Raw genomic sequence first — 27,106 nt, 5'->3', positions numbered from 1 at the left:
GAGATGATCTATAGAATGTCTGGATTGTGGGTATTAATTGATTGTATATGTGGGTTTGTGTTTCAGCTTTACCCATCAGGTCTTCCAGAGAGTGTAGTACAGTTACTGAGCTCCACATCCCGTGTAGCCAATGTTAGTGACATCAGCAAGTGGAGCATTACCACAATTGATACCCTGTCCTCACTGATGAACCCAGATAATGGAGACTGGACTTCAGATCAGGTATGGTTACTGCTAGCTGTAATTGCGCAGAAGACCACAAGGTGGTGAGATAGTAACATGGAGGAACTGTCTGAAGTCTGTGTTTCTCAGAAACTGTGTTTCTCAGAAGTTTGTATCATCAGTGAATGTTTGTGTTTTGTAGAGTAAAGCAGTGATTATGAAGTATCTCAGTGTGGAGGGGAACACTCTGGGAATGGATGAACTAAATTCTATTGGCTCAAATCTTTGTTCTTTGGACGTCAGCGTCCTCAAGACCATCACTGCTGATAGTCTGGGGTAAGTACAGAAAAACATTCTCACATACAGACAAATGCAGATATACAGTGACTTTTGAAAGTGTTCTTTGATGTGTTCCTTGTTTTTTTATTTTAAAAAAGTGCTAGACGTTTGTAAACTGATCGTGAAGTGTTACTGCGGGGAAGCTCTTGAAAAAGCCCACCTCTGTTTAAGTCTGAAGTCCTGGGGGTAAAAGCTGTTGCAGAGTCTGGCATTAATGACTCTAAGTCTGTGTGAAGGTTGGGTGGCAATGCCACAATTGTGTAAAGGTTTATGATGGAGCAGAAAGACTCTTATCGTCACTAACTGACATAGCTATCTATGCTTTCTAAGACTTCACAGTTCCCATGTAGATCTCAGTTTTCTTTCTTTTTTATCCCATTTTCTCCCCAATTCACACGGCCAATTACCCAACCCACTCATTAGGTCCCCCTCTATCACTAGTAATGCTCCAACACCAGGAGGGTTAAGACTAGCACACGCCTCCTCCGATACATGTGAAGTTAGACTCCACCTCTTTTTGAACTGCCGAAAAGCTTCATGATGAGGGGAAAGAGCGCCATCTACCCACCCAGAGGGAGCAAGGCCAACTGTGCTCTCAGGGCTCCGGCAGCTGATGGCAAGCGGCATAAACGGAATTTGAAACAGGGATCAGATCATAGGATCTATATCTCGGTTTTCTAAAGTAGCTGGATTTGAGGGACCAGATGAGGTTCTTTGTAGTGTGAACACCAAGCACAATTCCACAGCAGAGCCAGCGATTTCCATTACTTTGAGACTAGGTTTTGTTAAAAAACTATTTTTTTTTACTGACCACGATTCTGTCTCACATCAAAGGGTGTGCGTGTGTTTTATAGACAAAGAAACACCAGGATGTAGCCTTTCTGTTTGTCTTTTGCAGGACTGCAGTTGAATTGGATATATCTTCTTGCTCTATTGATCAGAAATCAGTTCTGTACAGCATTGCAAACTCCTCCTTCAGCAGCCAAACCAACGACTCCTCAATGTTTTACCAGCTCATCAGCCCCTACCTGGGTAATTCACACTTCTATACACACTGTATATATAATTATTTTAGTCTAACAGAGTTCCTCTTACAGTTTTGAAACCTAATCTGTTCACATGACTGGATTTATGTGTTTGTAGGTGGAGCTCCAGTGGAAGATATAAGAGCTCTTTCTACTCAGAACATCAGCATGGACATCAGCACCTTCCTCAGTCTGAACCCTGCTGTAATTATGGTAAGAAACAGAAAAAGAACTGAATCTATTTTTGCTACAATTCAATCTGAAAGTAAGAGGCAGAACAGAATCTACTGATATGTGAGTTTTGAACTGAAAGGAAATGGGTGTGTGTTACAGGACCTGAGTGTAAGCACGGTGCAGGATCTGATGGGGGTGAACATTGCTGATCTGAAGACGTTTGAGGAATCTTCAGTAATTCAGGCCTGGGTGGCTCAGCAGAAACAGTCTGAATTAAACACCCTGAATATTGACCTGCAGGGGGGTATAGATGATATCAACACCTCTACATCTGCTCCAGTTACCAGTACTTCCATAACTGACAGTGAAACCACCACCATCTCTACTGAAACCACCACCACTGCTGCTGAAACCACCACCACTGCTGCTGAAACCACCACCACAGCTGCTGAAACCACCACCACTGCTGCTGAAACCACCAATACTGGTGAAACCACCACTACTACTGCTGAAACCACCACTGCTGCTGCTGAAACCACCACCACTGCTGCTGCTGAAACCACCACCACTGCTGCAGAAACCACCACCACTGCTGCTGAAACCACCACCACAGCTGCTGAAACCACCACCACTGCTGCTGAAACCACCACCACTGCTGCTGAAACCACCACCACTGCTGCTGAAACCACCACTACTACTGCTGAAACCACCACTACTGCTGCTGAAACCACCACCACAGCTGCTGAAACCACCACCACTGCTGCTGAAACCACCACCACTGCTGCTGAAACCACCACCACTGCTGCTGAAACCACCACTACTACTGCTGAAACCACCACTACTGCTGCTGAAATCACCACCACTACAGCTGCTGAAACCATCACCACTGCTGCTGAAACCACCACCACCACTGCTGCTGAAACAACCACCACTGCTGCTGCTGAAACCATCACCACTGCTGCTGCTGAAACCATCACCACTGCTGCTGAAACCACCACCACTGCTACTGAAACAACCACCACTGCTACTGAAACCACCACCACTGCTACTGAAACCACCACTACTACCGCTAAAGACACCACCACCATCAATACCGCTGTCAATACCAACACAAATTATATTGATAGCACCACAACCGCTACTGCTATTGACACCACCAGCATTTCGGTTAGTGGCGCTGCAACTGCTGCCAACACCTCCACCAGTGCTGGACACAGCACCACCTCTGCTGTTGACACCACTAATAGTGCAAGTGAAACCACCATGGTTGCTTCTGACACCACAACAACTGCTGTTGACACCTCAACCACTTTTAGTGTCAGCACCACCACCAGTGCAACAGATACCACAAAACCTGCTGTTGAAACCACAATAAGCGTTACCGAATCTACCAAAAATGCGGTTGACACCACTACTATTCACACCACAGCCAGTGCCAGTGACACCTCCATGACTGCTGATGACACCTCTACAATTGCTGTTGATATCACAACAACTGCTAGTCACAGCACTACTAATGGTTTTGAAACCATCACAACTGCCACAAATCCTGCTGACATCACCATGACTACTAGTCACAGCACCACCACTGCTCCTGACACCACAAGCAGGGTGAGTGACTCCACCACAACCACTGGAGACACCATCACTACTAGTCACAGCACCACTACTCTTTCTGACACCATCACCAGTGCTATAGATACAACAAAATCTGCTGCTGAAACCACCAAAATAGCTGTTGACACCACCGCCACTGCTAGTCACACCACAGCCAGTGCTATTGACATAACCACAACGTCTAGTCAGACCACCTCAATTGCTGGTGACACCACCAACAGTGCTAAAGACACTACCACAACTGCTGTTGACGCAACCACTACTACTAGTCAGATGGCAACCAGTGTTAGTGAAACACCCCCAACTACTGTTGATATCACCATAACTGCTAGTCACAGCACCACTAATGCTGTTAAAACCATCACAAGTGCTAGTGAGACCACCAACACAACAGCTAGTCACACTGCCACAAATCCTGCTGACATCACCATCACTGCTGTTAACACCACCAGCAGTGTGAGTGATTCCACCACAATTACTGGACACGCCACCACTGCTAGTCATAGCAGCACCACACCTGTTGACACAACCAACAGTGCTATTGACACCACCACCAGATCTAGTGACCACACCGAGACTGCTGTTGACACTACGGTCAGTACTAGAGAAACCACCAATACAGCAACTGACACCACCACTACCAGCAATAGTGGTATCTCCACAGCTGCTGGTCACACCACCACCAGAGCTATGGATAACACCACCTCAGCTGTTGACACCACCACCAGTGCTAGCAAAACCATCATAGTTGCTACTAACACCTCAAGTGCTGTTGACACCACCACTGTTGTTATTGATTCCACCAAAACTGCTGTTGACACAGCCACCACAAGGACATTTGACACCACCAACAATGCTACTGACACTGCCACAACTGCAGCTAACATCATGAGCACTACTGGTAATCCCACTACCACAATTTCTATTGACACCATCAAACCTTCTGAAGACACCACCACCACCATTGTTAGTCACAGCACCACCATTCCCATTGACACAACCAAAACCGCTGGTGACACCACCACCAGCTCTAGCCAAAGCATCATAGTTGCTACCTCCACAAATGCTGTTGACACAACCTCCACCATTAGTGATACTACAAGTGCTGGTGACACCACAGTTGAGTCCACCAAAATTGCTGTTGACACAACCACCAGTGCAAGTACAACCACCACAACAGCTTTTGACAGCATTAGTAGTGTTCCTGCCTCAACTGCAGCTAGTCCCACTACCAAAAAGTCTGTTGACACCATCACAACTACTGGAGACACCACCACCACTGTTAGTCAGAGCACCACCACTCCTGTTGACACCACCACTAGTTCTAATGACCACACCAAAACTGCGGTTGAAACCACTGTCATTACCAGAGAAACCACCAAAATGGCCACCGACACAACCACAACCAGCACTAGTGACACCACCAGCTCAGCTAGCTCAACCACCAAAACTGCTGTTGACACGACCACCGGTGCTAGTACAACCACCACAAAGGCATCTGACATCATCAGCAGTGTTACCATGGCCACTACTGCTAGTCCCACTACCACAACTGCTGAAACCACCACCACTGCTATTGGCAGCACCACCACATCAGATTTCTGCACATTCCTCAACAACTACAACAGTATTGACCAGTACCTGGAGAAGGTACACCTGTGTTCATCCCCTCTTTCTCCCTCTACCTTTACTCTCAGTCTTCTTCATTCATTCAGTCCTGCTGTTTCTCCCTCAGTTTGACTCTTTCAGATGTATTTAATGCAGTAATCCATATTTAAAGCTCTCTGTTCTCTCCATTCCTCTCTCTATCTCTTCTTTCCTCCCTCTGGATCTCTGTGCAGGAGCCGGTTGTATCTGCAGCTGTGGGCAGGCAGACGTTGGCATGTGTTTGGTCTCGTGCTCTCAGTGCGTCGTCTCAGGATGAGGTGGATCAGTGGTTTAATGTCAGACTAGGTCGGTACCTGCCCTTCCTCAGCTCTCAGCTCATCAACTCCACTCAGCTCAGCGGCGCCTCCTGCCTGTCCTACAGGAAACTGTGAGTCTGTGTTTGGTGTGGTGTTAAATCATGCTATCATTGTTAAGAATTACATCTTTCTGTGATCTAAAAATAACATATTATTATTATTCTGATCAGGGTTTCAGTTCTGGGGAACAACTATAATTTCTCAGGCACTGATTTCACCCCAGCTGATGTCTACAGCTCTATAAAGTCTTATCTGAAAAGCAGTGGTAAGCACAGCTACATTTATCTCTTTCTATCTCTCCCTCTGTATGTTCGTCTGTACTCTGGAGTCTCTACACATTTATTAAGTTTATATATAAACGTGTGTCTGTGGTTTATGTATGTGAGCATATCTGTATCTTGTAGATGGATCTCCACGCTGTTATAACTCCTCTGATCCCATTCTGAACTCCACTGCCTGGTTTTCTAACAACATTGGATTCTTCATCACCTTCATCACCCTCACTGACCTCCAGTCCTTTGTATCAGACAGCAAGGTAACACTCATACACACATACATACACAGGTACTTATCCAGGTAGTATGTAAACCTACATACTGATCTCATGCTGATTTTATTGTGTTCTGTAGATCGGTGTGTTCCTGGAAAACCGTCAGAATCTCCAGCTGTTTAACAACTCAGCAATTTCAGCCGACGTCACCAAATACTACAGCTCCCAGTTATTCATCCAGAACCCTGCATTAAACCCCCTCAGGTAACACCTACACACTGAATACTACAGCTCCCAGTTATACATCCAGAACCCTACATTAAACCCCCTCAGGTAACACCTACACACTAAACACTGCAGCTCCCAGTTATTCATCCAAAACCCTGCATTAAACCCCCTCAGGTAACACCTACACACGGAATACTGCAGCTCCCAGTTATACAGGCATATTAAACATTATACTGCATTTGATCTTATTAGGTAGCACACTACATACTAAATACTATAACTCACAATCACAGCTGCAATTGTGCCCAGTTGTTCCCCCAGTCGCAAATTGACCACTCATCATACTTTCAGCTGTTTTTAATAAACCATTTTTAAATAGCTCAAAACCTTACAAAAATTATACTGAAAACAACCCATGGTGGACTCTGAGTTATGCTTGGGGTTATTGTCTTGTTTGCCCTGTTTGGGGTTTTGTTCTGTGGAGCAATAAAACAAAACTGGATCTTCATAAATCTATGGAACAGTAGTACCTACCTATAGTGAGGCATTGTGTGTGCGGGGCAAGGTGCTTTCAAGCATTAGAAAAGTCTAGGAGAAACCCTTAGGCTTAGGAAACTTTGCAAACATTGGACCACAGGACAATTATCCTAATTATACCTCAACAAAGTTTAGTTTTAGACAAAGGCCTGGAAGGTTCTGCAGTGGTTGTTTTGAATGTACACTGAATAGATGTTTGATTGCTCGTTTGTGTCTGTGCAGTTTGCCAGGTGTTCTATTGTGCGGAGTTCCTGGATCTGCGTTTGTCTCCCTTGGAGAAACAGAAAGCCAGAAGATCCTAGCCATCATCAACCAATTCTGCCCGCAAATTAGTCCTGAGGTAATTAACCAATGGGTGCACTTCTACTGTTTGAGTGATTTAATTGGTGGTGGGTAACCACATGTTTTCTTTTCTTTCAGGCAAGAGCAGCTCTGGTGGCAAACTTACCCACTATATCCACAACAACCATCACATCACTTGGAAACCAGAGTGTTGGACTGACTGAGGGTCAGATAACTGCTGCTACCCCCAGTATCATTAATACCACTCTGCCTACACTCAGCATCGTCACCGGCTGGAACCAGGGTCAGGCCAAAGCCCTCATCCAGAGCCTCACTAGTGCAGGATACAAAGTAAGTGTACCTCTAAATACAAAACAATTGCAACTGTTTATCTAATGTCCAAATTCTAACACCAGATATTAAACGTTGATTCTAAATTGATTTACTGACAGATCGACAGCGGTTCCTCCCTGGTGACTCTGGGCACACTGATTGGAGGTGTTTCATCATCAACCCTCTCCAGCATCCCACCCACTCAGCTTCTGAACGCATCCTACAATCCAACATTCATCACCAACATTCTGTCAGCACCAGTGATTCTGAAAGAGACCTACGTTCAGCAGGTAATCATATAGATACAGTTACAGGATTATTTTGCCATGGGTTGCAAACTAGGCCTATCCCTGTAGACAATTTGCCATGAAATTCAAAATGTGAGTTGATTGTAGAGGCAAAGAGGCTAAAATGGCTTCATCCTCTTCTTTCTTACAGATTGTTTCTGTAGATCAGACCAAAGTGGTGGAGAATGTTCCGGATGCTCTGGCGTCGTACATCCCACCTGTAATCCTGTCATCTCCGACATCTGTTAATGTCACGCTCATCAACAAGAAGAGCTGGAGACAAGAGCAGGTAACAGAACACATGCAGTAAATGTTAATGCTGGGTATTATCAGGTTAAAGTATACAAAATACATGTCCATTAAAGGTTTAAATAATCGTTAACATTTTGCTTTTCCTAGGCTCTGGTGTTGTTCGGTCCAGTCGCCAGTGCCAGTAGTGATACCGAAGAGTGAGTTACAAATACACTGTCTTACACACAGTTTAATGGCTTTCCAAATGTTGTCACACCCACACTTAGACATATTCATTTTGTAACATGCAAAATGATCTCATCAACCTGAGGCAATGTTTTAGTTCTATCACAACACATCCCAGCCAGAAACCATGGTTGCCTGAAAAAGTGCCTATGCTGCAGTAAAGCATAGTTAATTACTTAAAATCAAGGAATAAAGACAGCCTGAGACAAGAGACATCTTCTTACCGACCATCAGAATGCCTAGGCAAAGACAATTCATGACCAGCCTTTGAGGACACTGCTGACACATGGCAGATATGACAGTGACTCCAGGCCATACTGAATCATCCAACTGCTTGAGATAGTGGTGCTCATCTCCCAGATGTGCTGCACAGCCTTGCTTCACACTTGATTTAAAGCACACATCAAAGTGATGGTGAGAAAGACAATGACTCTTCCAAATGTCTAGGTACCTTGCCCAACCATTGGCCTTCTACTGAGGCCTTTGCATAAAGTCAGTTAAGGCTGCTGTAATAGACAACATACCTGCCACAGAGGATGTGCCAGACAGCTGCCAGTAGTTCTAACCAACATCTTCAACTGGTCTCTGAGCAGAACAATTATTTCAACATCCTTTACTTGTAATTGTACAATTTTAATTGTAATTAAAATATTATGTTATTTTAGGTTGCACCCTATGCATTCTTGATATAGTGTTTTGGAAACAGCGGTTAAATGTTTGTGTTTGTCTCCCCCTGCAGGCTGTCAGAGTCAGTACTGCAAGGATTCACATGCAGCTCAGTACAGACTCTATCGGTGCAGAAGATCAGACAGCTGGTGAAAGCCTGTAGACCACGAACAGGCAGGAACAGGATCACCCTGAAAGAGTCTCAGGTAGAAAAACTATGACATACTAAAATCTGAAATTTGAAATTAGTAATATCACTGGCACTAACCAGGTTAAGAGGTGCTCTGTTAATAATATAAATGCACATCACACATACAGACCTGGCTCATACAAAAGCTCTTTGCCTTGGTTGTTCACCGATATGCATACATGGAATTTCTTCTTACAATGCGACGGTGTGGATGCGGACGCCAAGCAAGAAATACAGACTTTTCAAGAGAGACAGGTAGCAGAAACTAGGAAATACAGGAACACAGTACGTTAATTATGTTTTGGTTGTTAGGAATGTTCAATCGTTGCATCATCATTCATGCAGCATATGTTGAGATAAGTAAAATACGGTCTTTAGACCTGGACATTATACAGAGTTGTACTGTCCCGAAATCTGATCAACTTATTCAGCGTTCTACTCAACTTTTTGACTTGACTTGATTCAGGTTTCTGCATCCACATCGTGAGCTTGCACATCCAGGTCGGCAAAATATTTTAGTTGAGATGAGTGATTAGATAAGTATTACATTGTAGATGTTCTAAAGTTCTGACGGTTGACACTACACCAATTTTATTTTAAGGATTTCACTGTTGCAGATAAATTTCTAGTGTGGGAATAAAATCGTGAGTCTTGCTAGAGTGGAGTTGCAGTGGTGTCATCTCCATGGTTCAATGCAAGGTGGTTAGAATTGAAGGTTTAATTCCTATCGTTCAGATAAAATCAACCATGGTCAATATTAACTAAAGCCTTGTTCAGTCAAATAGCGACGAAAAAAATGCCAACAACCAATAGGAGAAGAGCTACGGGAAGCCGCGAGGCGAGCGTGGGAACGTAAACCACGGTTCTCCTGAAGTGTAAAAAAAGAGTAAAAACTGGTGGAGCTGTGGAGTGAGCAAGAGTGTCTCTTTGATCTTCACCATTTATACCATAACAGAGTGGAAATTATATTAATCTTTTATCAATAAATAAAATAAATAAAATTTAGTCTTGCAAATAGTGACCCTGCAAGATACCCAGTCTTTGCAAAATCTTAGCCTGTGAGTTAAAAGTCTGTGACTTGTCTTTAGATGTGAGAGGGTGTCAGACTCCTTTCAGAGTCGTCTAGTGTGGGGGGTGGAGCTTAGCAATGGCGGAGTGAAGACATCCCTGCATGGTTTATCCTGTTTAATTTGAGGTAGTCTAACTGTTAAACCCTCATAGTAGTACCTACAACAGTGGACATCTGGGGGAATCTCGTCTATGAAGATGGTCAGCAAGACATCTTCCAGAGGCAATACCAGGTCGAAAGATGATAGCACTAGCTTTGAAGTGCTAACACTGTGCTACATGAGAGAGCTGACTGATGCTATCAGGTCAGATGTTGCGAACATGCGAACCAAAAAAAAAGTATCTAACAACAAAGTCGTGAATAGCGTTAAAAAACGTAGGACTAAGGAGTGATTCAGCACTGCTACGGTGCAGAAGTTTGAAGCTCTTCTGGAAGCTCTGCTAACTGGTCTCTTAACCGTTTCTTGTCATGTTTTATTGGTTGCAGCTGACCTGCATGTACAACTATGTGAAGGAGGACTCGACTCTAAACTTCACCGATTTACCTTCCAACATGCTGCTCTACTACAGGTGTGTATGAAACCTGTACATAAACAATGAGTTCAAAGCTAGTAACTTACAGCCTAGCACTGGCTGAAGTTCTACTATCTCTATATTAATATTGATATGTTTTTTAGTTATGATAAGGTGCCGAAGGAGAAGTGTACGTCATTCTTCAGTGCTCTGAGTGCAGCTGATTTCTCCATTCCGTCCAGCGTCCTCAACCTTCCGTCCACCCTGTTCAAGAGCGCTCAGGACTGTCTGGTAAAGCAAACATTACATTACATTTGGCAGACGCTTTTGTCCAAAGCGACTTACAATAGTCAAGTTAAAGTTAATTTAAATACATAAACACAAGAGAAAGAACAGTTATGGATGAAATTATATGTGATCTACATAATCTAGATATAAGCACATGAATATATTACATATTGTAATGTGATGTTTTCTTGTAGGGTATATCTGGGTTTAAGCTGAGCAGGGATCAGGTGGGGGTTCTGGGTAATATGATCTGCACTCTGAACCCATCCTACATCCAGAACTCTGATCCACTCATCCTGGAGAATCTGAAGAACTGTGGAGATCTTTCTGACACTCAGGTCACCGCCATACAGACACTGCTATTCTCTGGAAACACTCCATACGGGTGAGAAAGTTACTGGATACTGTATTTGGTACTTATGATATGTAGCTGTAGAAACAAGAAGTAGGTTTTACAATATGATGCATGATTTTAAATGTGTAAGTATACAGCTCTGGAAAAAACTTAAAAATGATGAGTTTCTTAGATTTTACCAAATTAAAAACCTCTGGAATATAATCAAGAGGAAGATGGATGATCACAAACCATCAAACCACCAAACTGAACTGCTTGAATTTTTGCACCAGGAGTAAAGCAGCATAAAGTTATCCAAAAGCAGTGTGTAAGACTGGTGGAGGAGAACATGATGCCAAGATGCATGAAATTTAAACTGTGATTAAAAACCAACCAGGGTTATTCCACCAAATATTGATTATTTCTGAACTCTTAAATCTTTATGATTATGAACTTGTTTTCTTTGCATTATTTGAGGTCTGAAAGCTCTGCATCTTTTTTGTTATTTCAGTCATTTCTCATTTTCTGTAAATAAATGCTCTAAATGAGAATATTTTTATTTGTAATTTGGGAGAAATGTTGTCTGTAGTTTATAGAATAAAACAACAATGTTCATTTTACTCAAACATAAACCTATAAATAGCAGAATCAGAGAAACTGATTCAGAAACTGAAGTTCTCTCTTCATTTTTTCCAGAGCTGTATGATTTATATATATAGTTATATAGTCTAATAAAAACATTTTTGTTGTTTTTTTTCTTATTGTTTTCTTTAGTAATCACTCCTCATGGAATCTCCACACTCTGGGACAGATGGGCATGCTTCCCCTCTACATGAAACGAGACTTCTGGGCCTACTTCAGCTCTGTACGTAAATTAAATTATTTTACATATGGTTTCTTTTCTAATTGTTTTTGTTTATTGGGTATGTCCAGTCCAGTCCTGCTTATCTGTTTTGAGTATTTCCTGTGTTTGTGTTCTGTAGACCACAAAGGCCACGTTTCTGAAGTCCTTCGTTACAGTCTTGAAGACGCAGAAGATGGAGATAATGAAATTAAGGAAATTCTTTACAGAAATCAACGTTAGTTTCATAAAAAGAAGACGTGCAATAACAGGTACAAACACTGTTTGATGAAGTGTGAATATTAAAGTACTTACTGTTTGACTGATGTTCCAAAAAAGGGATAAAATCCAAGTTTCTTGAACGGCTACAGGAAACTATCCAATAATGTTCTCTGCTGGCCAACCAGATTTTGCATTTGAGCTCCTTACTTGACATCAGTCATTTAATAGGTTGGTATCCAGGCCTGAGCAGGACCCATGACTGCTCCTTTGGCAATATCACTCTCACTCCACTAGGTACTAGGTTTACCCTCGTGTGTTTTCACAAGATCCATCCAACAATTCTCCATGTTTTACAGTGTACAATGCTGAACATGCTCGCTGAAAAATTAGGATGTCATCAGTGTAAACAAAGAATAGGTGCTTCTCTGTGGTTAAAGAACAATAACCATAATTCAGCATTCGTTACCCAAATGGAAGTACTATATATTCATAATATCCGGTAGGCCTGTGATTCTAGCTCTTAAAAACCAGTCTATGCAGTAAGTACAGGATACTTACAGTTCAATAAAGATGGCAGAATGTTGGAGTAATCTGAATACAATAGCCAAGAGCTGAAGTGGGTAAATGATCGTTAACCTTAATTTTAAGGTTTAGGAAGAAAATTAAGAGACCACTTCATATGTTTATGTTTGAGTAAAATGAACATTGTTGTTTTATTCTATAAACTACAGACAACATTTCTCCCAAATTCCAAATAAAAATATTCTCATTTAGAGCATTTATTTACAGAAAATGAGAAATGACTGAAATAACAAAAAAGATACAGAGCTTTCAGACCTCAAATAATACAAAGAAAACAAGTTCATATTCATAAAGTTTTAAGAGTTCAGAAATAATCAATATTTGGTGGAATAATCCTGGTTTTTAATCACAGTTTTAATTCATGCATCTCGGCATCATGTTCTCCTCCACCAGTCTTACACACTGCTTTTGGATAACTTTGATGGTTTGTGATCATCCATCTTCCTCTTGATTATATTCCAGAGGTTTTTAATTTGCTAAAATCAAAGAAACTCATCATTTTTAAATGCTCTCTTATTTTTTTCCAGGGTTGTACTTTTTGTTTAACTTCTACAGGTCTACTAAATCTACTGATTTTTTTGGCCAAGCCCAGTTTTTGTTGAGGTTGATTCTCTCAGGTTGATTCTCCAGAATACGGAGTGATTGATCCTTGGTTTTGAACTTGAGAAGAATCAGTCAAGTCTTATTTTAATGGATAGAAGCACAGGTGTTGGGTATTTGTGTGTTGAGCCCTAAATGTCTCTTCATAGCCACTTCATATTTTACCTACTGTTGGTTACCTAAGGCATTTCTGGTGAAGCTCATGGTCAAAACACAAAGGAGTAGAAAGCCCAAAGTCAGAAGAAGAACAGAATCAATAAAACTGTGTATTTCAAAAGGGTTTATTTCACTTCTGTAAGTAAACTTCTGTCCTGTTTCTGTTTCTGACAGCGTGCACTACAGGCAACATCACAGAGGCAACTATTGCAGATCCATCATTTCCTTTCGGCTACGACTCCACTCAGTTTGATGCTTGTCTGGACATCGCTGTCCTCAGGGACAACATCGCCGCCATCACTGATAAAGTGGTGGACACCAGCTTCCAGACCATCATCCTGAACAAGTTGAATGAGGTCAGTTTTACTGAGTAATGTCTATATTAACAGTGTAGGCTGAATGAAGTCGTTTTATTGTGTATTAGAGTCAAAACTCTAAACTGTGCCGTAGAGTTTGATATGATTTTTGTTTGTGTTTTAGTTGTTCCCGTCAGGACTTCCAAACAATATGGTGCAGCTACTGGGCTCAACATCTCGCATGGCCACTGCTAGTGACATCAGCAAGTGGAACATCACCACTATTGACACACTGTCCTCCCTGATGGACCCGATAAATGGAGACTGGACTTCAGAACAGGTATTGTGTAGGAGCCAGTGATTACTCCTGGCTTTACTTCACGGCTCACAGAACACAGAGAAACTGTCTTAACAAGCCTGTATCGCCCAAATCTGCTCTTTCATTTAAGTGGTTCAAGTAAAAGTCAAATTAATAGTAAGAATGTTTGTGTTTTGTAGAGTAAAGCAGTGATTATGAAGTACCTCAGCATGGAGGGGAACACTCTGGGAACTGCTGAACTAAATGCAATCGCCTCAAACCTCTGTTCTTTGGACGTCAACGTCCTCAAGACCATCACTGCGAACAGCCTGAAGTAAGTGCAGAGATCCAAGTAACACAACTTAGTAATAATCTAATCACTACTGGTTTTTGCATTATTTACTCTAATAACATCAGTAATGTTGAGTCTCTTTCTGGGAAGTTAGCACGCTAAGATTAACCACAAACACTGCTCTGTTATTCAATTATTCAAACTTGCCTGATTTTTGCATTGTTTTTTGCCTAGTGAAGCACACTAAGTTTTCATTTTCCTTCCTTTTTCACAGGAAAGCGAACTTTTTGAATATATCGTTGTGCTCTATGGATCAGAAATCAGCTCTGTACAGCATCGCAAACTCCTCATTCAGCAGCCAACGCAGTGACCCCACAACATACTTCCAGCTAATCGGCTCTTACCTGGGTAAAAACAACACGTACACTGTACTTAAATGTTAAAAAGGTTTTTTGCTTGGCAATATCGCTATAACACAAAACAAGGGCTTTAGTAAAGGTCAAGTTTCAGTACATTAAGGCAAGGTAAAAAAACTTACCTGTGTAGCATATTTCATACATGGTAACAATTCAGCAAGTAAATAAACAACAAAAAGCTATTAAGACATAAAGACTCTATATGATACCTGTTCTAGCTAACTTTAAACAAAGTCTAGGATGTCATATCCTGCACCCTAAGTGAGAAAGAGTAACAAAGTTCTTGCCAATAACTGACTAAAATCGTACTTTGAACATTGGGGCTGTTATTCAACCCTTGGGATTTGTGTGCTAAAGTTTAAGAAGTAGGTAAAGCTTAGAAGAACACTTAGATGTTCTTAGAGTAAAAATAGCAATGCTCAAGACCTCATTTAAGATCTCATTCTAAGTGCAAATCTCTTGCATTGTTCTTAACATTCCATAAACTGTTATTCTGCACCAAATGCAGCGATAGTAGCACAGAAAACCATGGCTTGTTCATTTTGTTTATAATAAAGTCACTTTTCTATTAATTCTGCCCTAAAAACATATAAATACCCATATACATGAACGTAGTTAATGTCACAATATACACTGTATCTGTGCTTCTGTGTTTAGGTGGAGCTCCTGTGAATGATGTACAAGCACTTTCAACTCAGAACATCAGCCTGGACATCACCACCTTCAGGAGTCTGAACCCGGCTGTTCTCTCGGTATGAAACACTGCTATAGTTAACTTTAACTTTTCTCTCAAAGTCAAGAAAATAAAAACACTGGAGTCAATAATAAACTCAGAGCCACTTTAATAAACTGTTGATAAACCAACTTGGGTAAACCAGGAAAGGGCATCACTTCTTGCCTAACTGGGGATTCAGTAACAATCATTCTTACCACTGCTTACAACAAATCTCCCAGTGTTGGTATGTTGTACTTTAGCCTGGGTCAATTCTTTAACCACAAAGAAGAAGATTAGGAATTAATTCTGTGGTGTAGACACACAACTGATGATCTGCGTAAGTCAGTACAGATACAAAAAGATAAAGATACTTAGAAAAGTAGCTAAAAACAAACAAGCTCAACCCTGGACGTTCTGCTCACCTCGTGTCTTGAGTTATTTATTATTGGCTGCATCTAGTTGTTACAAAAGTTCAAGTCATTTCCAAAACCTTTCAAACTACCAGATTGAGCGTCACCTGCAGGTCCTGCTAGATATTGGTCAAGGGTTTGCAAGGCATAAGTGATCACTGTTCAAGCTCTCAGACTCTTTTCTACTTATCCCAACCCCTTCCCTACTTATTACAGCTTATTCCCTACTTATCCCAACCCCTTCCCTACTTATTACAGCTTATTCCCTATTTATCCCAACCAATTCCCCACTTATCCCAACCCCTTCCCTACTTATTACAGCTTATTCCCTACTTATCCCAACCAATCCCCTACTTATCCCAACCCCTTCCCTACTTATTACAGCTTATTCCCTACTTATCCCAACCAATCCCCTACTTATCCCAACCCCTTCCCTACTTATTACAGCTTATTCCCTACTTATCCCAACCAATCCCCTACTTATCCCAACCCCTTCCCTACTTATTACAGCTTATTCCCTATTTATCCCAACCAATTCCCCACTTATCCCGGCCCATTCTCTACTTGTTATAGCTCCTTCCCTTCTTATCCCAACCCCTTCCCTACTTATTCCAATTCTTTCTCTACTTATCCCAATCAATTCCCTACTTAACCCACTGCCTTCCCTACTTTTCCCATCCAATTCCCACTTAGTACAACCCTTTCTCTTCTTATCCCTACCCCTTTCCTACTCATCTCAACCCCTTTCCTACTTAACCCAAGCCCAAATTATTCAAACTACCAGATTGAGCATCAGCTGCAAGTCCTACTAGATATTGGTCAAGGGTTTGCAAAGCATAAGTGATCACTGTTCAAGCTCTAAGATGGAGTCAGCACAGTGATGGAGTCAGCGCTGTGTGAACACTGATATGCCTCCAACCTGTTGTTTTTATTCCTGCTCCTCAAAAACAGTCAGCAGCTTTTTAAACACTCAGGAGAAGTTGATTCCATAACTTTAACTCTAGAACAGAGAAATTAAAAAAAAAAACGAGATGCATGTTTTCCAAACATCTTGAAGGATGGTGGGTACTTGGATCTTAAATATGTTTTTGATATGACTCAGGAATGGAAGGGTAGATCCATGTTTGGCTCTTTAGGCACATGTTACAGGTTGAGAGATAGGGATTGTGGGCCAGAGTCTGAGCTTTAAATCTGATGTTTAACAAAAGAAAGATTGTGAAAGATACTCCAATCTGGAGTTGGATTCTTAAATCCAGCCATGACCTATTGGATCAGCTAAAGACCCTAAAAAGGAAGACCAGCCAAAACCTGACTTTATTACAAGGGAATTTGCACAGTGAAGGGTAAAATTACTCTGGTTAACAGAGTCTGCCAAATGCTATAGAGCTACATATGTCAGTGTACATTAACGACTTATAAACACTGCCCTTAAGGTCGGATGCAAGTCACTGCCGTGCAGAGCTGATGATTCTGAGCCTATAAAGGATGAGCACCAAGATTTTGATTCTTGTATCAAACTCAATCTGTGTTTCAGGCTCTGAGCGTGGGGACGGTACGTGATCTCCTGGGGGTGAATCTGCCTGATCTGAAGCTGTTTGAGAATTCTACAGAGGTTCAGTTCTGGGTGGATCAGCAGTACAAGGTGGATCTGGAGACGCTGAATATCGGACTGATCGGAGGAAAAGACCTCGCCGTCTCTACAACCACGGCTACCACCAACACTACCACAGTGACCACCGTAACCAACCAGACAGTCGCTGCTACAGCACAGGGTAAGAACCTGCTCATCTGAAGAGACCATTACTGTTACATTCTATACAGTTCTGTATGCTAATGATCATTACCGAAACAATCCATACAGTACTCTCTACATTAATTATCATTACCGTTACATTCTACACAGTTCTGTATGCTAATTATCATTACCGTAACAATCCGTACAGAACTCTCTACGTTAATTATCATTACCGTAACAATCCGTACAGAACTCTCTATGTTAATTATCCTTACAGTAACATTCCACACAGTACTCTACGTTAATTATCATTACTGTAACAACCCGTACAGTACACTCTATGTTAATTATCATTACCGAAACAATACATACAGTACTCTACGCTAATTATCATTACTGTAACATTCCACACAGTTCTGTAAGCCAATTATCATTACCGTACTCTCTACATTAATTATCATTACTATAACATTCTACACAGTTCTGTATGCTAATGATCATTACCGTAACAATCCGTACAGAACTCTCTACGTTAATTATCATTACAGTAACATTCCACACAGTACTCTACGTTAATTATCATTACTGTAACAACCCGTACAGTACTCTACGTTAATTATCATAACCATAACAATATGTACAGTACACTCTATGTTAATTATCATTACCGTAACAATACGTACAGTACTCTACATTAATTATCATTACTGTAACATTCTACACAGTTCTGTATGCTAATTATCATTACCGTAACAATCCGTACTCTGTGTTAATTATCATTACTGTAACTTTTCTCTGTTACAGGATCAGCTGTTGTTCATCGTGGTTCAGGACCGTGGTTCATCACTCTGTGTGTAGCACTGCTGACCATCACACTGCAGATACTACCATAATCATCACACACACACACTATACACACACACACACACACACACACACACACACACACACTATACACACACACGCACACTATACACACACACACACACACTATACACACACACGCACACTATACACACACACACACACACTATACACACACACACTATACACACACACACACACACACACACACACACTATACACACACACAATATATACACACACACACACTATACACACACACAATATACACACACACACACACACTCAGTACAGGACCAGTGTGTGTTATGATTACTCATACTGAACGCTGTAAACTCATGAATATTATATTTACTCATAATGCATCTCTGTTTGTTAAGTATTATTAATGCATTGCACCTTAATTTAATTTAAAATCAATTTTCCACTCATTAGATTATTTAATTATGTTAATCTCTGCTCCTAATCTCTGTTGTTTATAATCATGCAATCAACAGTGACTAGAAATATTTATATATTATCTGTATTTGATCTTAGTGTTTATTAATATTTAAGTACTGTAGGAAATTTCTGTATTGATTATGAATTCTGTAGCGGGACTCTCAGCAATAATTCATTCAATCAATTAATCAATAAAAATATATTAAATGAATGTAATTATTAAATACCAATGATGACATGTTTTATCCAGAGGAATGTACACTTAATTATTAATCTTCACTTTTAATATTAAATCAATAATAAATCTCAATAAAATCATTATTCAATTACTTTCTCAGAGTATTTATTACTTTGTGCTTCTCTACTCATGCCACCCCCTTCTCTACTTATCACAACATATTCCCTACTTATCACAACTTATTCCCTACTTATCCCAACCCATGTCCTACTTATCCCAACCCATTTTCTATTTATCCCAATTCCTTTTCTATTCATCACAACCCATTCCCTACTTATCCCAACCACTTTCCAACCTATCCCAACCCCTTTCCTACTTATCCCAACCCATTTCCTACTTATCCCAACCACTTTCCAACCTATCCCAACCCATTTCCTACTTATCCCAAGCCCTTTCCAACCTATCCCAAACCCTTTCCAACCTATCCCAACCCCTTTCCTACTTATCCCAACCCATTTTCTACTTATCCCAACCCCTTTTCTATTTATCCCAACCAATTTCCTACCAATCCCAGCCCCTTTCCTTCTTATCCCAACCCCTTTCCTACCTATCCCAGCCCCTTTCCTACTTATCCCAACCCGTTTCCTACTTATCCCAACACCTTTTCTATTTGTCCCAACCCATTTTCTACTTATCCCAACCCTTTTCCAACCTATCCCAACCCATTTCCTACTTATCCCAACCCCTTTCCTACCTATCCCAACCCCTTTCCTACTTATCCCAACTCAATTCCTACTTATCCCAACCCCTTTTCTATTTATCCCAACCTCTTTCCTACTTTTCCCATCCCATTTCCACTTATTACAACCCCTTCTCTACCTTTTCCAACCCCTTTCCTACTTAATTCAACCCCTTTCCTACTTATCCCAATCCATTTTCTATTTATCCCAACCCCTTCCCTACATATTACAGCTCCTTTCCTACTTATCCCAACCCCTTTCCTACTTATCCCAACACCTTTTCTATTTGTCCCAACCCATTTTCTACTTATCCCAACCCTTTTCCAACCTATCCCAACCCATTTCCTACTTATCCCAACCCCTTTCCTACCTATCCCAACCCCTTTCCTACTTATCCCAACTCAATTCCTACTTATCCCAACCCCTTTTCTATTTATCCCAACCTCTTTCCTACTTTTCCCATCCCATTTCCACTTATTACAACCCCTTCTCTACCTTTTCCAACCCCTTTCCTACTTAATTCAACCCCTTTCCTACTTATCCCAATCCATTTTCTATTTATCCCAACCCCTTCCCTACATATTACAGCTCCTTTCCTACTTATCCCAACCCCTTTCCTACATATCCCAACCTGTTCTCTACTTATCCCAACCCGTTCTCTACTTATCCCAACCCCTTTCCTACCTATCCCAATCTCTTTCCTACTTATCCCAAACCATTCCCTACTTATCCCAACCCCTTTTCTTTTTATCCTAACCCCTTCCCTACATATTACAGCTCCTTTCCTACTTATCCCAACCCCTTTCCTACATATCCCAACCTGTTCTCTACTTATCCCAACCCGTTCTCTACTTATCCCAACCCCTTTCCTACCTATCCCAACCCCTTTTCTATTTATCCCAACCCATTTCCTACTCATCCCAACCCCTTTTCTACTTATCCCAACCCCTTTTCTATTTATCCCAACCCATTTCCTACTTATCCCAACCCCTTTCCTACTTATCCCAGCCCCTTTCCTTCTTATCCCAACCCCTTTCCTACCTATCCCAACCCCTTTCCAACCTATCACAACCCGTTTCCTACTTATCCCAACCCCTTTCCTACCTATCCCAACCCCTTTCCTACTTATCCCAAACCATTCCCTACTTATCCCAACCCCTTTTCTTTTTATCCCAACCCCTTCCCTACATATTACAGCTCCTTTCTAACCTATCCCAACCCCTTTTCTATTTATCCCAACCCATTTCCTACTCATCCCAACCCCTTTTCTACTTATCCCAACCCCTTTTCTATTTATCCCAACCCATTTCCTACTTATCCCAACCCCTTTCCTACTTATCCCAGCCCCTTTCCTTCTTATCCCAACCCCTTTCCTACTTATCCCAACCCCTTTCCTACTTATCCCAACCCATTTCCTACTTATCCCAACCCCTTTCAAACCTATCCCAACCCCTTTCCTACTTATCCCAACCCATTTCCTACTTATCCCAACCCCTTTTAAACCTATCCCAACCCCTTTCCTACTTATTCAAACCCATTCTCTACTTAACCCAAGCCCTTTCCTACTTATCCCAACCCCTTTTCTACTTATCACAACCCATTTCCTACTTATCCTAAACCCTTTCCTTCTTATCCCAACTCCTTTCCTACTTATCCCAACCAATTTCCTACTTATCCCAACCCCTTTTCTATTTATCCCAACCCATTTCCTATTTATCCCAAACCCTTTTCTATTTATCACAACTCATTCTCTACCTATCCCAACCCCTTCTCTACTTATCCCAACCCCTTTCCTACATATCTCAACCTGTTCTCTACTTATCCCAACCCCTTCTCTACTTATCACAACTCATTCCCTACTTATCCCAACCCTTCTCTACTTATCCCAACTCATTCCCTACTTATCCCAACCAATTTCCTACCAATCCCAGCCCCTTTCCTACTTATCCCAACCCCTTTCCTACTTATCCCAACACCTTTTCTATATATCCCAACCCATTTCCTACTTATCCCAACCCTTTTCCAACCTATCCCAACCCATTTCCTACTTATCCCAACCCCTTTCCTACCTATCCCAACCCCTTTCCTACTTATCCCAACTCATTTCCTACTTATCCCAACCCCTTTTCTTTTTATCCCAACCCCTTCCCTACATATTACAGCTCCTTTCTAACCTATCCCAACCCCTTTTCTATTTATCCCAACCAATTTCCTACTCATCCCAACCCCTTTTCTACTTATCCCAACCCCTTTTCTATTTATCCCAACCCATTTCCTACTTATCCCAACCTCTTTCCTACCTATCCCAACCCCTTTCAAACCTATCCCAACCCCTTTCCTACTTATCCCAACCCATTTCCTACTTATCCCAACCCCTTTTAAACCTATCCCAACCCCTTTCCTACTTATTCAAACCCCTTCTCTACTTAACCCAAGCCCTTTCCTACTTATCCCAACCCCTTTCCTTCTTATCCCAACTCCTTTCCTACTTATCCCAACCAATTTCCTACTTATCCCAACCCCTTTCAAACCTATCCCAACCCCTTTTCTATTTATCCCAACCCATTTCCTATTTATCCCAAACCCTTTTCTATTTATCACAACTCATTCTCTACCTATCCCAACCCCTTCTCTACTTATCCCAACCCCTTTCCTACATATCTCAACCTGTTCTCTACTTATCCCAACCCTTTCTCTGCTTATCCCAACCCATTTCCTACTTATCCCAACCCCTTCTCTACTTATCCCAACTCATTCCCTACTTATCCCAACCCCTTTCCTACTTATCCCAACCCCTTTCCTACTTATCCCAACCCCTTTCCTACCTATCCCAACCCCTTTCCTACTTATCCCAACCCCTTTCCTACCTATCCCAACCCCTTTCCTACCTATCCCAACCCCTTTCCTACCTATCCCAACCCATTTCCTACTTATCCCAACCCATTCCCACTTATCCCAACCCCTTTCCTACTTTTCCCATCCCATTCCCACATACAACAACCGTTTCTCTACTTAACCCAAGCCCTTTACTACTTATCCAACCTCTTTCCTACTTATCCCATCCCATTCCCACTTATTACAAACCCTTCTCTATCCTACACTACCTTACCACAGGAACTGGACCACACTCTGTGGAATTTACCCACAGCCTGAGAAGCTCTGAGAGAAGAATGCAGGAAGTTGGGGAATAAATGGTATTAATGATGAGGAGAAAGTAATTGAGAGTCTGGAGATAATAATGCAGACTGTAGATTTGTAAGAAATGCAGAAGGTAAACTAGAATTTGCTCTACCAGCCGACCCTGAACAGATTCTATATTCCGTTCATAACCCAGTTTAAAGGTAAACTGTGCTGTTCTTCACATTTATTATTATTACTTATCAGGATGTTGGATAAACTCATCATCCTCAACTTTATCATTCCAGAGAACACAGTTCCACTGCTCCACAGCTCAATACTGGGTCATTAATACCCCTCTATAGCCCACGGCGGGTGGGTTACGGTGCCAACAGCTTCATATTTATTCGTCTGTTTTGGCAGAACTTCTCTACAGGTTCTAGACAAGCTATGCGTGAGCACTTCCCCATCTGTATCAGCAAGAGGTGCAACTTTTTAAAAAAAGTAGCTGAATTATGCATTCGTTACAATATGAAAACAAAGCAAGGGTACAGAACCAGAGACACATTCAACCATTCACATTCAGCAGAACTCACCTAGACTTAAGCCCCACCCACAAATATCCAGATTTTGATCTTTTAAAACAAAGCATTGCTGTTTTTGTCCACTAAAATAGAAACTTTACAAAAATGCTTTTCAATGTGAAGACTGGTGAAAACCCAGTTTTTAACATTTTCTTCTGGATAAAGAATCCTGGTTATGTTAATGACGAGAGAAATAAAATCTATTTTTTTCTTTTTTTCTGTTGCTATTTTTTGTAGCTGTTCTGCTTGCTTTGTTGTTGTTCCTTAATTATTATCTAGCTTTTCTTGCTATATTTAATCTTTTTTTCTCCCACTTTTTTTGTTAGTTTTTTTGTGTATTTATTTTTTCCCTACCCCTTCCCTTGTCTTTTGCCTGTTAATTAGCTTATATTATTACATATCTAATATAACTCTATATTAAACCTAATAAAGATTAATTGGTCCTTCAGAAAGGGGGGGGGGGGGTGATGGTGGTAGTGGCGGCCCCCACAAAAAAGAGAGAGAGATAAACAAAAAATAAAGAGTCTTCATTAAGTCCAAGCAGGAATTTCAGGTGAGGTTGTTAAGTGCACACAGGTGTGGGGCGGAGCTTATTCTAAATACATGGATATGTACAGTTGAGACCAGGAGAGGGAGCCATTGTTACACATTTAATAATGCAGATTTTTTGTTGCAGTTGAGTGTTGTGTTTAATGGTTTTGTATTTTTAGTTTGTATGGAAATGGCTTTAGGTAGTGTGGGTGTCTAACCAGCAATTACATATAATACTGTATATATAACAAATGCAAATCAAGATTTAGAAGTATTACTGTCATAAGCACAGTATATGGAATTTCCAGTTATAATAAGTTCTACTTACAGATTTCCAGTGGCAATTCCGAAGAGGGCCCAAGATAAAGATTAAACCAAATACAACACAATCCACTAGAGTACACTCGCCCACATTTACATACAGCTTAATCTTTATAACCTCACGCCACTCTCAGCAGATCTGAACACACCAGGATCCACCACGGCCATGTTCAGAGACTATAAGACACTGTTATCTAACTTCTTTACTTTCTGACCCGACCTTGCAGAAGAAAAAAAATATTTTGGAAAAAACCCACCAAGGGAGATACTGACACACTGTATACATAATAAGAATGTCCATATATATAAAAAATAAGAGAGCACTTAAAAATGATGAGTTTCTTTGATTTTACCAAATTAAAAACCTCTGGAATAAAATCAAGAGGAAGATGGATGATCACAAACCATCAAACCACCAAACTGAACTGCTTGAATTTTTACACCAGGAGTAAAGCAGCATAAAGTTATCCAAAAGCAGTGTGTAAGACTGGTGGAGGAGAACATGATGCCAAGATGTGTGAAAACAAAAAAATGGACAGACAGACAGACAGACAGATCTATCTTGTATTTTAAGGGACTATGTAAATATATGTGGTGTTAAAATTAGACTGATTTAATCTGATGATTGAGTGGTGATAGATGGTGATTAATTTGTTAGAGGTAGAGGTAAAGGTAGAGGTAAAGATAGAGGTACAGGTAAAGGTAGATGTAAAGATAGAGGTACAGGTAGAGGTAAAGGTACAGGTAAAGGTAGAGGTACAGGTAGAGGTAAAGGTACAGGTAAAGGTAGAGGTACAGGTAGAGGTAAAGGTACAGGTAAAGGTAGAGGTACAGGTAAAGGTACAGGTAAAGGTAGAGGTACAGGTAGAGGTAAAAGTACAGGTAAAGGTACAGGTAAAGGTAGAGGTACAGGTAGAGGTAAAAGTACAGGTAAAAGCACAGGTAAAGGTAGAGGTAAAAGTACAGGTAAAGGTAGAGGTAAAGGTAGAGGTAAAAGTACAGGTAAAGGTAGAGGTAAAGGTACAGGTAAAGGTACAGGTAAAGGTAGAGGTAAAAGTACAGGTAAAGGTACAGGTAAAGGTAGAGGTAAAAGTACAGGTAGGTAAAGGTAGAGGTAAAGGTACAGGTAAAGGTACAGGTAAAGGTAGAGGTAAAGGTACAGGTAAAGGTACAGGTAGAGGTAAAGGTAGAGGTAAAGGTACAGGTAAAGGTAGAGGTAAAGGTACAGGTAAAGGTAGAGGTAAAGGTACAGGTAAAGGTAGAGGTAAAGGTACAGGTAAAGGTAGAGGTAAAGGTAAAGGTAGAGGTAAAGGTACAGGTAAAGGTAAAGGTACAGGTAAAGGTACAGGTAAAGGTAGAGGTAAAGGTAGAGGTAAAGGTACAGGTAAAGGTAGAGGTACAGGTACAGGTAAAGGTAGAGGTACAGATAAAGGTACAGGTAAAGGTAGAGGTAGAGGTACAGGTAAAGGTAGAGGGTATTTTCCTGCTGGTTTAATTGTATTCTGGTGGCATGAGAGTGAGAGTGAGTCAGTGCAGAACCAGCTGTTTGGGCGGGGCTAATTTAACCCTGATGAGCAGCATTTCTCCACCAGTCAGAAGCTCATAAAGAACCGGTTCAGTCTGCTGTATAACTCACTGCACTCAGTGTTTACATACAACCTGACATTCCATAACTTTATAACAAGCTGAACAGAAAATAAATAAACAAAATAAATCTTCAGAAATTAAAGGTAAATATAACTAGTTTTTAAATAAACTAAATAAAACTTCAGAAATATAAATAATGTTTAAATAAACTAAATGAAACTTCAGAAAACATAAGTAAATATTACTAGTTTTTAAAAAACTAAATGCAACTTTATAAAATATAATTAAATATAACTAGTTCTTAAATAAACTAAATGGAACTAAATATAAGTAAATATATATATAGATATTTAGACTCCTATTTTATAAAAACCTTATTGATTCTCTGCACTGATATTTTAGTGAACCGTTGCACAGTGGTGAGACGCTGGTGGAATGGCAGTAATGTGGCAGTAAGGAAAGTGTAAATGCTCAGGGGGAAACTGTTCAGGTTCTGGTTTGGTCAGAAAAGGAAAAGGACCCCACTGATTATAAGTGGCTGCTTTCCTTCAGTTGAGCCACAGTGAATTTTAAATATTGTGGTCTCTAGCTTACACTTTGTTCATGTTGCACAGTGATGCTCATTGCTATCTTAAACACAACAAACAGACACTCCTGCTTCGTTTAAATAGCAACAGTGCTTCTGAATATACAGTTGCAGGAAAAAGTATGTGAACTCTTTGGGATTATACTTGTATTTCTGCATAAATTAGTGATTAAATGTGTTCTGCTCTTCATCTACATCACAACAATAGACAAACACAGTCTGATTAAACTAAAACCACACACATAATTATATATATTTGCATGATTTTATTGAACACAACATGTTAATATTTACAGTGAGAGTAAATAAAAGTATGTGAATCTTTGTATTTAATAACTGGTTGATCCTCCTTTAGCAGCAAAAACCTCAACCAATGGTTTCCTGTAGCTGCAGATCAGACCTGCAGAACGGTCAGGAGGAATTCTGGATCATTCCTCTTCACTAAACTGTTTCAGTTCAGCTATAATATTATGGGATATCTGGTGTGAATCTCTCTCTTGAGGTCATGATGCTGCAGCATCTCAGTTGGGTTCAGGAGGTCAGGACTCTCCAGAAGGAGGATTTATTTATTTTCTTCTGTTGAAGTCGTTCAGTTGTTGATTTATTTCTATGTTTTGGGT

At 40.8% G+C, this 27,106-nt stretch overlaps 1 protein-coding gene across 1 annotated transcript in view; it reads left to right on the top strand.

Annotated features, from left to right (window-relative positions):
* LOC111196156 (uncharacterized) overlaps positions 1-19,168 on the top strand; it is a 71,829-nt gene extending 52,661 nt beyond the window's left edge. The window contains exons 77-103 of the mRNA XM_049469562.1: positions 67-222; positions 365-498; positions 1,400-1,533; positions 1,645-1,739; positions 1,860-4,967; positions 5,159-5,352; positions 5,452-5,546; positions 5,686-5,816; positions 5,911-6,035; positions 6,759-6,876; positions 6,957-7,169; positions 7,271-7,441; positions 7,590-7,727; positions 7,838-7,887; positions 8,655-8,787; positions 10,327-10,409; positions 10,517-10,643; positions 10,835-11,025; positions 11,749-11,839; positions 11,958-12,087; positions 13,550-13,731; positions 13,856-14,011; positions 14,170-14,303; positions 14,536-14,669; positions 15,335-15,429; positions 17,337-17,574; positions 18,342-19,168. Coding sequence (XP_049325519.1) covers positions 67-222; positions 365-498; positions 1,400-1,533; positions 1,645-1,739; positions 1,860-4,967; positions 5,159-5,352; positions 5,452-5,546; positions 5,686-5,816; positions 5,911-6,035; positions 6,759-6,876; positions 6,957-7,169; positions 7,271-7,441; positions 7,590-7,727; positions 7,838-7,887; positions 8,655-8,787; positions 10,327-10,409; positions 10,517-10,643; positions 10,835-11,025; positions 11,749-11,839; positions 11,958-12,087; positions 13,550-13,731; positions 13,856-14,011; positions 14,170-14,303; positions 14,536-14,669; positions 15,335-15,429; positions 17,337-17,574; positions 18,342-18,430 — 6,645 coding nt within the window. The 3' untranslated portion in view covers positions 18,431-19,168. The remainder of the gene's footprint in view (positions 1-66; positions 223-364; positions 499-1,399; positions 1,534-1,644; positions 1,740-1,859; positions 4,968-5,158; positions 5,353-5,451; positions 5,547-5,685; positions 5,817-5,910; positions 6,036-6,758; positions 6,877-6,956; positions 7,170-7,270; positions 7,442-7,589; positions 7,728-7,837; positions 7,888-8,654; positions 8,788-10,326; positions 10,410-10,516; positions 10,644-10,834; positions 11,026-11,748; positions 11,840-11,957; positions 12,088-13,549; positions 13,732-13,855; positions 14,012-14,169; positions 14,304-14,535; positions 14,670-15,334; positions 15,430-17,336; positions 17,575-18,341) is intronic.
* The last annotated feature ends 7,938 nt before the right edge of the window (positions 19,169-27,106 follow it).

The sequence above is a fragment of the Astyanax mexicanus genome, chromosome 21, assembly GCF_023375975.1.
Source record: "Astyanax mexicanus isolate ESR-SI-001 chromosome 21, AstMex3_surface, whole genome shotgun sequence".
Classification (NCBI taxonomy): domain Eukaryota; kingdom Metazoa; phylum Chordata; class Actinopteri; order Characiformes; family Acestrorhamphidae; genus Astyanax; species Astyanax mexicanus.
The sequence above is the reverse complement of the archived record's forward strand: the minus strand, read 5'-3'. Positions and strand labels throughout refer to the sequence as shown.